At 41.7% G+C, this 12,658-nt stretch overlaps 1 protein-coding gene across 1 annotated transcript in view; it reads left to right on the top strand.

Moving 5' to 3' along the window:
- Positions 1 to 12,658, top strand: part of F13a1 (coagulation factor XIII A chain) — a 171,529-nt gene that overhangs the window by 44,808 nt on the left and 114,063 nt on the right. The window contains exon 4 of the mRNA XM_021215683.2: positions 8,134 to 8,385. Coding sequence (XP_021071342.1) covers positions 8,134 to 8,385 — 252 coding nt within the window. The remainder of the gene's footprint in view (positions 1 to 8,133; positions 8,386 to 12,658) is intronic.

The following is a 12,658-nucleotide window of genomic DNA, read 5'->3' as shown; positions in this document are numbered from 1 at the left end:
TAAGATCAAAAACTCAGATGACAGCAGATGCTGGTGAGGATGTGGAGGAAGAGGAACATTCCTCCATTGCTGGTGGGATTGCAATCTGGTACAACCACTCTGGAAATCAGTTTGGTGGTTCCTCAGGAAATTGGACATAGCAAACTAGCATTTCATTCAGTAACTTTGCACTACATTTAACCACGCCAAGTGTTTGGAGTTGACTTACAATGCAATGTACAGATCAATACTTGCAGCTCCTTCCCTTACCAGTCTCAGGGTTACAGGGTTTGACTGTCTTCTGTATACTAAGCTGTATGCTTAGTACTGTGAGCACCGGGAACATTATCGTCAGGAACATTATAGGCACTTAAAATCTCTTCGATTGATAATGACATGATGACCATGGGTAAGTTTTGGCTTTGTTGCCCTTGCTCAATACCAGCATCAACTTCAGACCAAGCGCCCATGCTCTGTTCTGCTTCCCTCAGAGCCAGCTGTAGTCACTCTGAAGACATTTACATGTGTTACCTTCATGTTGCTTCCATGTCTACAATCTTGTCTCCTCTAGTCACTCCATCCTGCAGGAATCTGTCTGAAACCCAGTCTCACTGTGTCACCAGCAGCACGATCAGAGGCACAGTTCCAGTCCCTACCCTTTGTCCCCCTGACAATTGAGCAATGATTCTCAACCTTCCTGATGCTGTGACCCTTTAATACAGTTCCTCATGTGTGACCCCAACCATAAAATTATTTTTCTTGCTTCTTCATAACTGTAACTTTGCTACTGTTATGAATTCTAATGTAAATATTTGTGGTTTTCAGTGGTCTTAGGTAACCCCTGTGAAAGGGTCGTTTGACCCACAAAAAGGTCATGACCCACAGATTGAGAACCACCTAAAGAGATAGGGCTAAAGAATAAAGAGGAATTTTTTTTTTTTAATATCAGCTGAAACTAGGACCCACACAGAGCGTTAACAGATAGAAGTATTCTTGGATGAGTGAGATCAGAAAGGGGCATCTTTAATGCAGATCCTAAGCACAGGAATTAACAGAGGGAAGGATGCTTAGAGAAAGAAGAAGCAAGCAAAGCTAAGTGTGGACGTGGGTTCCGCATCCTATTTAAGAGCTCATGCTGTTCCGAGTGCTCACAGGTATGAAGCACACAGCCATAGAGAAGGAAATCAGGCCCTGTAACCCTGGAACTGGTGAGTGGGCAAGCCGTAAGCATTGTGAGGGAGGGGTCCAGGTTTCCCTTTGTGAACATTTCTCTCTTTTGTAAATAATGCTGTAAGAAGTATTTACAAAGGAAATTGTCCTGACTTAGGAATAGGGGAGGGGGGAGGCTAAGAACTCCAGGTTGCAGATTCCATGCAAGCACACCTTATTTACTATGTTTGTCATCGTTGTTTGAGATGTCTGCAGAAAAACAGACTACCTCAGTTGGCAATATTTTGTTTCATCACTGGTGCCTGAAATTTCTGGCCTTTTTTTCCAGAGGAAAGAGCAGATTGGAAACTAGGACTCAGAGCCCTGTTTTTCTCTCCCAAGCTCCTCATCCCATGTCATTACAATTCTCCCAACTTCCTATCCAGGCTCAATTAGACCTTAGAAGGTATTTCAGTGCTTTGAGGAGCCCCATTTCCAGCCCCTCCAAAGGATACAGTCCAATTACCTTTGTATGTGGTCAAAGGTTCCCACAGTTCTCACCTTTCCAGGTCAGCTGCCTCCTTTGCCACAGAACCTTCATTTCTTTCCCCCCCCCCAATATGCACCATATTTTCATTTGCCATGGGCTAGGAATACTTCTCCCTACTTTGTCCACTGTGTGAGTTTGCTTTCTTGGCACAATATCGGACATAACCAGCTGGAAAGGAGAAGGATGTGTGGCCTAGTGGTTTCAGAGGTGTACGGGCTAGTTTTGTGTCAACTTGACACAGCTGGAGTTATCACAGAGAAAGGAGCTTCAGTTGGGGAAATGCCTCCATGAGATCCAGCTGTGGGGCATTTCCTCAATTAGTGATCAAGGGGGAGAGGCCCCTTGTGGGTGGGACCATCTCTGGGCTGGTAGTCTTGGATTCTATAAGAGAGCAGGCTGAGCAAGCCAGGGGAAGCCAGCCAGTAAAGAACATCCCTCCATGGCCTCTGCATTAGCTCCTGCTTTCTGACCTGCTTGAGTTCCAGTCCTGACTTCCTTGGTGATGAACAGCAGTACAGAAGTATAAGCCGAATAAACCCTTTCCTCCCCAACTTGCTTCTTGGTCATGACGTTTTGTCCAGGAATAGAAACCCTGACTAAGACAAGAGGTTTCTGCCCATCACAATGGAGAGGGTATTGTTGGAGGGTACAAACACAGGTGTGCACATGCAAGAGGAGGCCAGAGGACAACTGTGTCTGTACACACACACACACATACAGGAAGGCTGGGGCTGCACCTTGGAAACTAAGTACTCTGCTATCACATCTACCTTTATTATTATGCCCCAAGTCATCTTCTCTGGGGACTTTTCTTAGATGTCCATGACATCATTAGCCACCGCCTTTTCTGGGTTATCCCCCTGTCTTCCTCATTGCTCATTATCCCAGCAGGGTCTTGGAACCCTGCTGGTTCAGGAGATACTTCACAAGATTATATCTTACTTCAAAAGAAGCCTCAGTCACTTAGAAGACCTTGAAAAGAAAGTAAAATATAGTTATGGAACCACTGTCTACCTCATATTAAGACAGGGTCTCTCATTTAGCCTGGAGTATCCTCAGTTGCCTGGTCAGTGAGCTCTGGGGGTCCACATGTCTTTACCTTGGCAGTACAGGGATGTCAATTATGCATCACTATGCATGTTTTAAGTATGTTTTTAAGTGAGTTCTGGGGACCGAACTCATGTTCATATCACATACACTTTACCAACTGAGCCAAATTTCATCTGGTGCTGGGCAGAGAACTGGAGCCTTGTCCATGCTAAGCATTTGTCCTAACACCAAGATGCACCCCCAAACTTTGAACAATGTGACTCCCTCCTCTTGGCTGTTACCACTCATGACTTTGTACCCTATTAATTATTTCTTTTCTGGTAGTCGTGTCTTGTCTTTACGGTTGCTAAACTGGGATCTAACTACTACTTAAAGACCTATAGCATCCTGGTCCCTCAGAATTCCTGCATGGTCCTGAGACTGTTAGAACACAGTTTACTTCACTTTACAGGGCTATAGTATTTAGACTTCTAGTCTGGCACATGCATCATGCTGTCACAGTAAGACTTCTAGAGCCTGTTTGGAGATGGATTAATTATTTAAAATGTGAAAGATGTGTCTTGAACAAAACAAACAAATTTGATGGGAAAATGAATTAACTTCGTGAAACTCACCTTTCTAGCCAGAGACTGGATGCATTCCTGAGTTCTTTAGAAACCACCCTTTTCAGAAATAGGATCTTCAGGGAGGTAGAGGAAGAGCTCAGCCAAAAATGTGTTTGTATATGAATGGAAACCAGGTCTGAAAAGGGAAAAAGGAGGGACTATGAATCTGTGGTTCATGTGCAGGTTGTTTGCAATGTATTGCTGGCTTGAGGCAGACACCACATCCCAGAGTTTCCACAATCCCTTCAGTGTTCTTCAAGGGTGAGATTCAGCCAAGTCCCAGTGACATTTATGGGGCCATACTTAGTGCGAAACATTGAGGTATTTCACGGATTTTCTACAGATGCTAAGAACACATCATAGTTCAGTTTAATAGGAGAAATGGATATTTAAGTATAAAAGAAAATAGGATTTTCCTTGGACTTTTCTCATAGTTAAAAATTACCCATATGGCTAAGCATTTACCGTCACCAAATCCAACATAATAGAACAGTCTTAGAGGTGGCATGTCAGAGTAGAGGCAAGCATGTGTGTGCCTTGAGTTACTGACTTCATTCCCAGTGATTGACAGGTGTTTTCTGGTCTTAGTGAAAATTTTCAGAAAAGTGCATGTGTGACATAAAAGTATAATGGGGATTTTATTTGGGGTTAGAGGGAAACAGAAGGATATGGGAGATAGATTGAGATTGGGCAATAGATAGGATATGGTAGTGGGTATGGCTCAAGTACACAAGGTAATATGAAATGTAGTGAACTCCATTCTTTCCTTCCCTGTGAGCAATGACTATATATACTAACAAAACTATAATATACAAAGGAAGTCAACACTTAAACTTATGCCCATTTGTAGATGTCTTGAAAAGATAGCACCAACTTGAAGAGGGTGGGAAAGAATGCGTTTGGTAATTATAACCCCTGCTTCTGTTCGGTAGTCTAGCTATAAAAGAAACAGCATCGTTAAATACAAAATGAAGATGATTTTCAGGATCCTCTCTCTGTTTCTTGATTCTCTTTTCTTGTTCTCATTTTTCCATTAACATGAAGTTGTGCAGTTTCGGGGAGAAGACTGTCTACATGGGCACTCCATGCTGCTAGGAAACATATGCATGGGAATCACCTGTGTAGAGCTGTGTTTCATACCGAGGCCTGGCCACTGACAGCCATGCGTGTTGATGGATGGGTGTTGCAAGCGTGCCCTGATGGTGGTCTCTAGAACGTGCTTCCTCCTGAGGGTGAGAAGGGCCATTTAGTGCGATGAAATACTACTCTGCCACAACTTCCTCCCTCACAATTCAATCATGGAAAATCCTTCCCCAGTGCTGTCACTGAAATCATTACACTCAGAATTAAACATGGTGTAATGGAGCTGCTGACAAGACCCTGAGGTCCTATTGACACGCCAGATCTCACATTAATAATCAGCTTTTCTGTGTAGTGGAAAGGAAAAGACCTGCAAATTGGGGGCTGTTTTTTTACCTCCCTTCGGAAGTCGTGTAATCACTCCTTGCTCCTGATTCTCTTTCAAATGTTGATTTGCAGCCACGTGACTTACCAAGTCACCAGGGCTGCTCAGCCTTCTCCCTTACTTTAAAACCCAAACCAAATCTGCATCACCCCCCAAGCCTCCAGTGCCTTGCTCTCCGCCCAGCTCTGCCATCTCATCCCTTTGACTCATACTTCTGGCTCACACATCTGTTATCCACCACCACACATTGGCATTCTGTCCTTTCCCTCAGATTTCTTCTGGTGTGGCGGCTTGGTCCTTCTGTTTACATCTTCCAGGGTCCCCAGTTCTTCTCCCTGTTCCATGGAGGCCAGGAGATGCAGAGCAATGACAACAATCTTCACAGTGAATGACAGTGACCCAATCTTTATTTCCCCCTCTCTCTAGTTAAGTGACATCCATGCCTGATTATGGATGGGCCCACTGAAGCACAGACCGGGTGCAGGCATTCATAGCTGTTGTGATTTAGTGGTTGTAATAATTATGTCTTGGCCTCCCCCAAAATGACATTTTGAAATTTTCTCCTATTTTCTATCTCTCGAATTCTTTCTGTCTTTTCTTGCACAGTGTTCTCTGAAGCTTAGAAGAAGTGATATAAATGGCTTGTCTGAAGTTAAGCGTATTATGTATCACTTATTCTCAGCTCCTACCTTGTTTATTCATGAATCTCTGTATGAACCACTGTGGTCACCAAAAAGAGAGGCTTCTCAGATTGAGGCTGAGAGCAATACATATCTATGAGTGAAAACATAAATATTTAAAAGAGAAGCTTGGCATTATGGCAATTTAGATCTACAACAATACTCAGTTCTATAGCCCATAATTTTCCTCTTGTGAGTTTTCACCCAGTTTTATAGGCATATATTCCCTCCCATGGAGTGTGTCCTGAATTCAATCAGAAAGAAGTTGGTTACCCTCATAATAGTTGTACCACTATTGCAGAAGTGGGTACATCTTGCCTCACAGGTTTGTCCCATAGATCATGGATTTCAAAACCCTTTAAAATGCCATACATTTCAAATCTAGACTGGAATTTGGTGGCATCAGCTTCTGGAAGCACTTTAGTAACTGAATTACAGATCACACCTACCTGTAGAGATTGTCTTTAATGCCTACACTAGGTCCAGAGACAGTGATGGTATCTCTGGAGAGCAGTGAGACCTGTGGAAAGGAGGGCAACTTCACCCTACAGGCCTAGCATGCACAGGGAAGAGGGTTGCTCAGGAAAATAAAGGCTGGAGGGGAACAAGGGAAGACAGAAAAAAAGTGACTTGGAATAAACACATGCTTGGAATAAACAGAGTAGACTGATGCAGGAGCTCCCTGGAGGCAGTCAGTGTATTCCCAAGAGCATCCCCTGTTTCGACAAAATCTGCAATGCTCAGATTGTATTCTTGGCAAGGAACCATGTTTTGGTCTTTATTGGATTATGATCAGTGTATGTGCTACCTGTACTGAACTGAAACAGAAACCCTTCTCCCTCATATAATATCTCTTAAATAAATCATTGTTTTCAGTAAAATTAAGCAACCTTATAGAATTAATTCTATGAGTAACTCCTAGGTAACTACTTCCTTTGGAGTGCTTGGATAAATTCCTGTCTAAGAACTCTGTTTAGACCCTGGTTACTAGACAGGCTACCTGTGTTCGTGGAATTTCCTATATGTAGCCTATACAACAACTGAAGTGAATAAACTTGGCTCTTGAAGATTTCTGTTTGCTTAAAATCCAAATAATTTACAAACTTACTAGATTTGTATCTTTTTAGAAGTCAAGAAAAGAGAGATTAGTTCTACCTTAAAACAGCTATGAAGCTGATCTTTCCTGCAAATTATATAGTTAATTAAATTATAGGCCAAGGGGTTAAAGAATTATGTGAGGTTAACTTTCTATATATAGCTTAGAAAACCAGAGGAAATTTAATTTTGAGGTTAAAGACTATGTAATAAGAATTTGACCCAAAATGGAAGTAATAAGAGAAAATAGCATATGTGTTGAGATAACTTATGCATAAACTATGATGAGCCTAGAAATATTACAAAATGACCTCCTGTTTAATCTTAAGTTAAAATGACAGTTTAAGATTTTAAGATATTTGTTATACAAGATTAATTATGCACAAAGGATTTACATAGACCTGTGTCTGGTTTTATAAGCCTAGGTTCCTACTTACTCTTGAGATATTAAGGCAGGACAATTTGCAAGCTCAGGGCTATTCTGGGCTATAGATCAAATTCAAGAGCATTCTAAGAGACTTAGTGAGATCCTTCAAACAACATCATCATCAACAACAACAAAAATCAACCAACCAAATAATCAAACAGGAAATAGGTAAAACCTAAAACCCAGTGGGGGTCACTCAGCATAAAGCATTTTAGCACATTAGTTCATTTTGTCTTCCTGTGAGCTCATGACTATTATCCCCACTTACAGATGGAGATAAAGACAAGAGAAATGGAGTCTGTAAAAGCATGGGGGTTGCCAGGGTGAAAAGCGGCAGAACCACGATTCAAACTCAGCTCACTTCTCCGGGGTAGCCTGTAGCACTCGTGGGCAGACAGAGAGCACTATCTTAGGTTGGGTGTACAAAAGGCTGCGTATGAATAGCCTGGAGCTGCAACCCATTACAGGTGGTGGCAAAACAAATAACAATGGATTTAGAATAAACAAAAAATATTGGCCTCTGCTCCCTCAAAACAACACTGTATAGTAACAGTACTCCCATTTTGAAGTTTTTATTTAAAAAAAAAAAAAAACTATTATAATTTTTTTTACAGTAAAATTTCAGGGCCTGATAGCACAAGGTTCTGTATAAGTTGTGTTTTACATTGAAGTTGATATTTCTTCATCTTGTTTGCATTCATCGTCTAACCAATGGTGTGATTTAAATATAATTTATCTCCTCCCAAACACATGCTAATATTTTATCTCCATTGTGAGATACTAGAGTTGAAACCTACTGAGTGTGGGAGCCTTTGGAGCAGTCAGGATTAGATAGGGTCATCAAGGACTACCCTTAAGATTAAACACTAGGTAGGGACTTCATAACAAAAGTAAAAGGACATCCTGTGAAGGCCCAACCTGTGTCAGGATTCTACAGCAAGAGATCGTTGGTGTCCACCCCACCCCCAAAAACCTTCTTTTCTTTGTAAGTAAATTACTCAGTCTGAGGTGAAATTCATAGCCACTCAAACACTACAAGTCTAATGGCATCTTCCTTCTTCTGCCACAGGATTAGACTTGGAGCAAGAGGGGTGAGAAACCTTTTCATCTCTGTTCCTTCCTTTGCCTCCTAGGTCGCTACCCTCAGGAGAACAAGGGCACCTACATCCCAGTGCCTGTAGTGAAAGAGCTGCAAAGCGGAAAGTGGGGAGCCAAGGTTATCATGAACGACGACCGGTCCGTGCGGCTTTCCGTTCAGTCTTCCCCGGAATGCATCGTGGGGAAATTCCGCATGTATGTTGCAGTCTGGACTCCCTATGGCATCCTGCGTACTCGAAGAGACCCAGAAACAGACACATACATTCTCTTCAATCCGTGGTGTGAAGGTAAGGGGCAAGGACTCTATTTCTCATCTTATAAAGTTCCCACAATTCCAAAGCATCGCCTATGAAGGAGTAAAAGGGTTTTCCCAAAGAACCTATCTCTCTCTCTCTCACGGTATTAGCTACTTTTGTGTTATGAGGGCCAAATACATGACAAGAAGTAGCTTGGGGAAGGAAGGATGTCGTCTGGCTCATGGCCTGAGAACAAAGTCCACCATAGCGGAGAAGGCATACTGGCCAGGCACAGCGCTTGCGCAGTCGGGAAGTGACATGAGACGCATGCCAGTGCTCATTTGGAGTTCTTTTGACACTTTACTCAGTTTTGGGTGTCTCTCATGGGATAGTGACACCACATCTAGGGTGTGGTTTTATGGCCTCAGTTAAATTTCTCTGGAAATGTCTCCTAATGATTCTAAAGCCAGTCAAGTTGGGTTAATAATCACCCTGACGTACACTGTTTTCTCAAGACTAAAAGTGAGAGAGAGGCAAAAATGTATCCTCAGTATAAGTGAACTGAACGCCGCTACACATTTATCTCAGGAATTAATTAAAGATTTCTTAAAATTGCAGAGTGAGTTCCTTATGGACCTGCGGTATCATCTCAGTACATTATTTGTTCTGTAAGCAAAAAATTGACTTATTAAACTCGACATTCACCACTAATAGAACCCAAGACTCCACTTAAAAAAAAACCCTTCAGATATGGAAATGGTAGAACTAGTATCATCCTAATTCAGGAACATATAGTTGTTTAGCTCATGGGTATGTCTATATTTTGCAAACCACTGGCCTTCAAATACAGATACATAACTGTAAATATATCTTAACTATCTTTTAGCATTCTATGACTTAATTTCTAATGTTATTTTGAACTATTCCCACATGCTGCTGCAGCTTAACCTAGTTATATGGCGATTACTCAGTTGGGTTCAATGAGCTCCCTATTAAGTCAACTTAAAACCTTAAACCACACAGGACTTCCCCCCCCCCCATACCTCTTTTCTCCCTTTCCAGGCCTCCCTGTTGTTCTCATACACAGTGTGGACTGGAAGGGGCATCTATTGTTAGCTCTGCGGCAATGGGGCCATTTGATATCTACAAGCTCAGGGCAGGAGACTACTCCTATCAGACTACGGGAGCTGAACGTATCACTCTCCAAATAGCTTCCAAACATGAATCTGTACTATTTTTACTTTGTATAAACCTTTGTTTGGGAAATTGATTTGGACATGGATTTTCTGATGCAGCTATAGACAATAACAAAGCAGCCGTGTTTTCTACTTCTGTTAAACATACACCCAGATCTCTGACCTTTAGCTTAATTCTTCCAATAATCTTGGTGCATACAACCAAGCTACTCCCATGTTCAAGGTTGATGAGAGCAAGAGATGCCATTTGGGCCATGTGTAGCTCAAAGGTGGAATCCTGTTCATAGAAGTTTCATCAATTGCCTATTAGGTATTTTGCAGCTGGGACATGGTGTGCTGCTTGCAGAGATGGGGAACACAGGTGCCAACCAAGGGTCTGAATTGGAATTGATAGCAGAAATGATCAAGTGTGTGAATCTAGAAAGGAGAATCAGAGTGCATTTGAGGGTTATATAGGACTAGAGAAGACACACTCTCAAGGGAGAAAAGGAAGAATAGTATAGTATAGTATAGTATAGTATAGTATAGTATAGTATAGTATAGTATAGCCAGCATTTCAAAGTCTAGTAAAAGAACTGATAAAGATAAATGAAACTAAAGAAATATGTAAAAAGGATAAGAAATTCATATTTTAAAAGTGCACATTTATAAAATTAATCAGGGGGTTGTAACTGCAAAAAGACAGTCATGAGCTTCATGTACCTACCCAGGAAGTTTGAGGAATGACACAATTTATCCAAGTTTAGTTTGTTCATAGCTTTATGGATTATGTCATCCATGTACTATGTAGTCACTCCTCTTGAGAAACAAAACAAAACAAAACAAAACAGTCTAATGGTTTTGCCTGACATAGTGATTTTCCAGAGGAGCCATCCAAGGGGTAGAGACCTTGTGATTTTTAACTGCCTCACTGCTCTCTTGATCTGCTCTTGTTATGCGTGATAAAGAACTTCTGCATACACTGCATCCAGAATGTCACTTAGTGACAGTGTGTCCTGTGCCCTAAATCCCAAAGATCTTCAAATGATTCCTGAAGCCATACTTGAGAAACACTGGCTCTAGAGGCAAATCAGCCTGGACAGGATTGGGGAAGGAGGTGAAGGGTCTGAGAGAGGTGGCCTAGAGATCTCAGGGATTGGTGATCATGGCACTTGTATGATTGTGAATGCAGATGCGTTAAAAGGAAATTCGCCAAGACCCTAGAAAGTGGTTCAGAAAAGGGATGAACCTTGGTGTAAGTGGAAAAAAAAATAACTTAAGAAGATAAAACTGTAGAAACAGAGTCAGGTGGAGCAAGGTGCTGGCAATAGGGCATCCCCAGTGTGGCAGGGAGGTGACTAATGTGACAGTGAACACTGGGTTGAAAAATTGCACCACCACACACAACATCTGAGAGAAAATATTCAGCTGTTCTCCTGGGGCACTTCGGGCTGCTTCACATTCATGGGCAATTTATCCTACTTAATCACCAAATCATTAATGGGGATCGATAGCACCAGCAGTCTGGTAGGGCCAGGGGTAGATGCAAGGAGAATTCCTGCATAGTGTTTTACGTGAATGTTGCTAACAGAGCTTCAAGCCTGTTCTAACAGGGAGCTAGCTCTTCACTGGAGTGCTGGCCTCAGAACTGTTCCCATAAAGGCAATAGGAGTTAGTTGGGCACTTATTGTGAATTTATCTTGTTCTGACCACTGAGGAACTATGAATTATTGAATGTATTTCACTATTTAAATGTCAAATGTTCCATTTTAGTACCGTGCCATTACTGTCAGGGAGTGAGTTCTGAAAGATTTAGATCTCTAGTGATTTTGTCTATCACCCTGGGTCAGTGTTTAGTGTTTATTTGGGTCATATCAGTATGTGTGTATTGACTATACATTCCAGAGGGTTCTCCCTTCTTGACAACTTGTCCTCGTCCCCAATTTACCCTTATTAAGTATAACCTCACACCCCCAGCATCCCACACGGTGCCTGGATGCATACTTAATGCTTTATAAATGTTTACAGCATTTATTTAATAACTCCAAGTAAACAGATGTAGGTTCACCAAACTATATCACCGCCACAGATCAGACATAAATGTAATCTCAGACCTTACCATATTGCAAAGAGAAAAAGAAAAACACACGGTGGTGGTCTGAATAATATATGTGTAGATCCCTCTATCAGTATCCAATACCAAGTCATCCTCTAGGATTCTTGCCTCACTCATTCCACAATATCTTTACATTTCCTTTAAAGCAAGTAAATTGAGTTAACTTAAAGAAATTAGTGCTTGTCATTTAATGCATGTTTTTGATAGAAATCAATAAATATGGACAGCCTGTATTTTATTATTAAAATCTACATTTCAACTATTTGCTTAGTAATTGCACATGGTCATTAGGACTCTTTGCTACAGAATGGACTGGGATTCTCAGAGGAACAATGACAAATGGCTCCTGCTCAGGAGGCCCTTGAGCCTATATCCGGAATTCAGGCCAGAGCCATTTAGCCATCAATCTACTGATGTAGATAGTATGTCTTGCCCATGACCATGGCAACAAAATAACCTATGAAAGGAACAACAATATTGCATATTAATTTGTAGATATTAAGGGCTCTCAGTGCTTAATTCACCTCTAGAGACAGGCATTAAGAATGACAGAAGTTTGCCCTCTCAGGGATACTAACAGGATTTTACAAATGAGGTGTCAATAAAATCTAATTATAATTGTAAAAAAAATTAATAATAATAGTGCTAAAATAAGTCCTGGCCGGACAAGAACATAAAACCGGGTCCTCTTACCAAGTTGGAGCTGAAGACAGAGTAACCAGTGGCTTGTACCTTACTCAGCCCTGAGACCACCACCACCCAATAGCACAGCAGCTACTAAATTCGCTCTCAGTATATTATAATGCTGTGTTTGCTTAGACTCAAATGTCTACAAACCAGGGCCTACAGACGGACAAATAAACTCTAGCTCTACATGCCAATCGCAGCCAGACCTGTGGGCAGAATCCTGGAAGAGGCACAGAGCTTCAATTCCCTGAGGCTTCAGATTATACTTTGGTCATAGAAAGTACTCTCCCTCCCTCCCTCTCTCCCTCCCTCCCTCCCTCCCTCCCTCCCTCCCTCCCTTCCCTCC

Source organism: Mus pahari, chromosome 16, assembly GCF_900095145.1.
Source record: "Mus pahari chromosome 16, PAHARI_EIJ_v1.1, whole genome shotgun sequence".
In the NCBI taxonomy this organism is placed as follows: domain Eukaryota; kingdom Metazoa; phylum Chordata; class Mammalia; order Rodentia; family Muridae; genus Mus; species Mus pahari.
The sequence above is the reverse complement of the archived record's forward strand: the minus strand, read 5'-3'. Positions and strand labels throughout refer to the sequence as shown.